At 46.1% G+C, this 2,894-nt stretch overlaps 1 protein-coding gene across 1 annotated transcript in view; it reads right to left on the bottom strand.

Moving 5' to 3' along the window:
• Window positions 1-2,894, bottom strand: part of GIMAP8 (GTPase, IMAP family member 8) — an 18,984-nt gene that overhangs the window by 3,606 nt on the left and 12,484 nt on the right. The window contains exon 4 of the mRNA XM_006757244.2: window positions 1,508-2,117. Within this exon, the coding sequence (XP_006757307.1) occupies window positions 1,508-2,117 (610 nt within the window). The remainder of the gene's footprint in view (window positions 1-1,507; window positions 2,118-2,894) is intronic.

Raw genomic sequence — 2,894 nt, 5'->3', positions numbered from 1 at the left:
TGTTCAATTTGAACTATTTTCTGATAACGCTGAGCTGTTTTTTTTTAATTAAATATATTCTTATTGATTTCAGAGATGAAGGAACAGGGAGAGAGAGAAACATCAATGATGAGAGTGAATCACTGACCAGCTGCCTTCTGCATACCCCCTACTGGGGATCGAGCCCACAACCCGGGCATGTGTCCTTCACTGGAATTGAACCTGGGACCCTTCAGTCCTCAAACCGGTGCTCTAGCCACTGAGCCAAACCAGCTAGGGCTGTACTTCCTTAGGAAGCTCCCCAACACCTGGCCTTCCATGAGGAATAGGAAATGGCTCAATGAACAGATATGCTCCTTTAGGCCTGATGCCTTCCCAGGTGAGCACATTTGAAACACAAGAGAATGGGATGAGTCACGCTGGGCTGGAAGGATCTCAGCTCAGGTCAATAGAATGCATAGCACTTAGTGGATGGGAACTTCTGTTTCAGCAGTAGATAGGGTTGTGTGGCCAGGCTAATAAATAAATCCCATCTAGAGCCATGCAGGGCCCACCCATCATGAGAATTCAGGCTCCCAGTTCTTGTTCTGTCAAAATGGCCTCCCCTATCCAATAGAAAGAAGAGTAAAGAAGCAAGAGAATAAACAAAGTGAAGAAAGAGAGCGAGCCCTGACCAGTTTGTCTCAATGGATAGAGCATCAGCCTGCAGACTGAGGGGTCCCGGGTTTGATTCCAGTCAAGGGCATGTACCTTGGTTGCAGGCACATCCCCAGTAGGGAGTGTGCAGGAGGCAGCTGTTCGATGTTTCTCTCTCATCAATGTTTCTAACTCTCTATCCCTCTCCCTTCCTCTCTGTAAAAAAAAATCAATAAAATATTAAAAAATAAAAAATATAATAAAATAAAATATATTTTTTTTTAAAAAAGAAAGAGAGCAAGAGAGCCCGGCTGGTGTGGCTCAGTGGTTGAGCATCAACCCATGAACCAGACACATGCCTGGATTGAAGGCTCAATCCCCAGTAGGGGGCATGCAGGAGGCAGTCAATTGATGACTCTGTCTCACCATTGATGTTTCTATCTCTCTCTCCCTTTCTCTTCTTCTCTCTGAAATTAAAAAAAAAAATTTTTTTAAAGGGAGAGAGAGAGAGTTGAGCTGAAGACAAAGAAAGAGAAAGTAAACCAATGGTCAAGAGCTATCTCATCACCAACAATGAGTGCTGAGCCCTGGGCAGAAGAGGTTGAAAACTGTACCCAAAACAAGAGGCGGGAAAAGGTCAACTCCTTCCTTCATGGCCCTCACCATCCAGTTGGAGAGATGAGGTGTGGCTCATGAAAGAACTAAAGACCAGGTCAGCACAGCCTGCAAGGAAAGGCAGATAAGTTTAGTTAAATTGGAGAAATGAGAAAGAGAAGAGTTAGTCGATAGAGTGGACCTGTCCTTTTTATCTTCTCTATGCCCTTCAGAAAATAATAAGTTCCTGTATAGCCTATATCTGCTTTTTTGAAGCAGATAGTAAATGTTTTCTTACCTTCCTTTCTGAAGTTGCAAGACTTGGCTCCATTCTGCTGCACCACTTTCACAATTTTTTGCAGGAGCTCATCCACCTGGCACTGTTCCTCTTTTTCTGTCGCTCTGTAGTTGGAGACGCTGTATCGGTTTTCACATTTCCTGACAAGCTCACAGAGGTCTCTATTGCTGGTTAAAAACGTGTCTACGTTCTGATCCTCTAGGTCTTCTTTCCTTGTGAGGAGCACAATCATATACTTAGTTAATTCGTCTTCAAAACTTTCTTGGATGGTGCTCACCATCTTTGCATAGTCAGTGAAGGAGCCCAGTGGGGTCACCAGCAGGAAGGCATGGGGCCCCTGAGGGGCATGTTTCCAAAGGTGTAATTTAAAGTGCTTTAAATCAGATAGTAAGTCTGGGCCATCAATGATCAAAATTTTCCTCCCTCTCCAGATTCTGCTCTCAGAATTAAACTCCTTGGTTACTGAGTGGTCACTGAATTTGGTCTCAAAGACTCGCTTCCCCAGAAGGCTGTTTCCGGCCGTGCTTTTTCCAACGCCACGCTTCCCCAGGAGCAGGACCTTCAGTTCTGACATCCCAGGGCTCGGCTCAGATCCTGTGGCCTGCAGCTGCTCCCCTGGAGGGCAAAAGGACAGATCCCAAGTCTCTTTTTATAGTTGGACACAAAGATGGAGACAAGTTTGATCGATTCTCTTCCTTGTCAGTTTTTATAGAAAATGGCATCAGTGCTCTGACCCAATAGAACTGTAGTCCTGGCCAGAAGTTACCCATCAAAGTAAAAGCCACGAAAGGGACCATGAACAAATTAAGAGGTATGTCAAGGGCTTGAGATTGCCCAGGAACATGAAAATGTTAAACTTGGCTCATTTTGCTACCAAAGGCAAGTACTGGGACATGAAGTCCATGGGCTAAGGCAGGACCAGGAAGAATCTACGTTTAAAATAACCATGAGTGGCCCTGGCCAGTGTGGCTCCGTTGGTTGGGTGTCATCCCATGCACCAGGAGGTTGCTCACTCAATTCTAGGTCAAGGGCACATGCCCGGATTGCAGGCTCAATCCCCAGTAAGGGGCTTGCAGGAGGCAGCCAATGGATGCATTGCTCTCACATCGATGTTTCTCTCTCTCCCCCTTCCACTCCCTCTAAAAATCAGTAAACTGGGAGAAACTAAGATGGCGGCAGAGATAAACACCGGGAAATTAATGCCGCACACAACAATTGATTAATACCTCAGAGAAACAATACGGACTTCATCCAGAACCACAGGAAGCCTGGCTGACTGTAAACTCTACAACTAGAAGGAAGGAAAAGCACACTGAGACCCGCAGAAGCTGCAGGAGAGAAGCGCAGAGGTACGGGGATCTCGCGGGGCTCGCGCGCGGAAAGGGGG

This window comes from Myotis davidii, unplaced genomic scaffold (genome assembly GCF_000327345.1).
Source record: "Myotis davidii unplaced genomic scaffold, ASM32734v1 scaffold573, whole genome shotgun sequence".
Taxonomy (NCBI): Eukaryota; Metazoa; Chordata; class Mammalia; order Chiroptera; family Vespertilionidae; genus Myotis; species Myotis davidii.
This window is presented reverse-complemented; position numbering and strand designations above follow the sequence as displayed.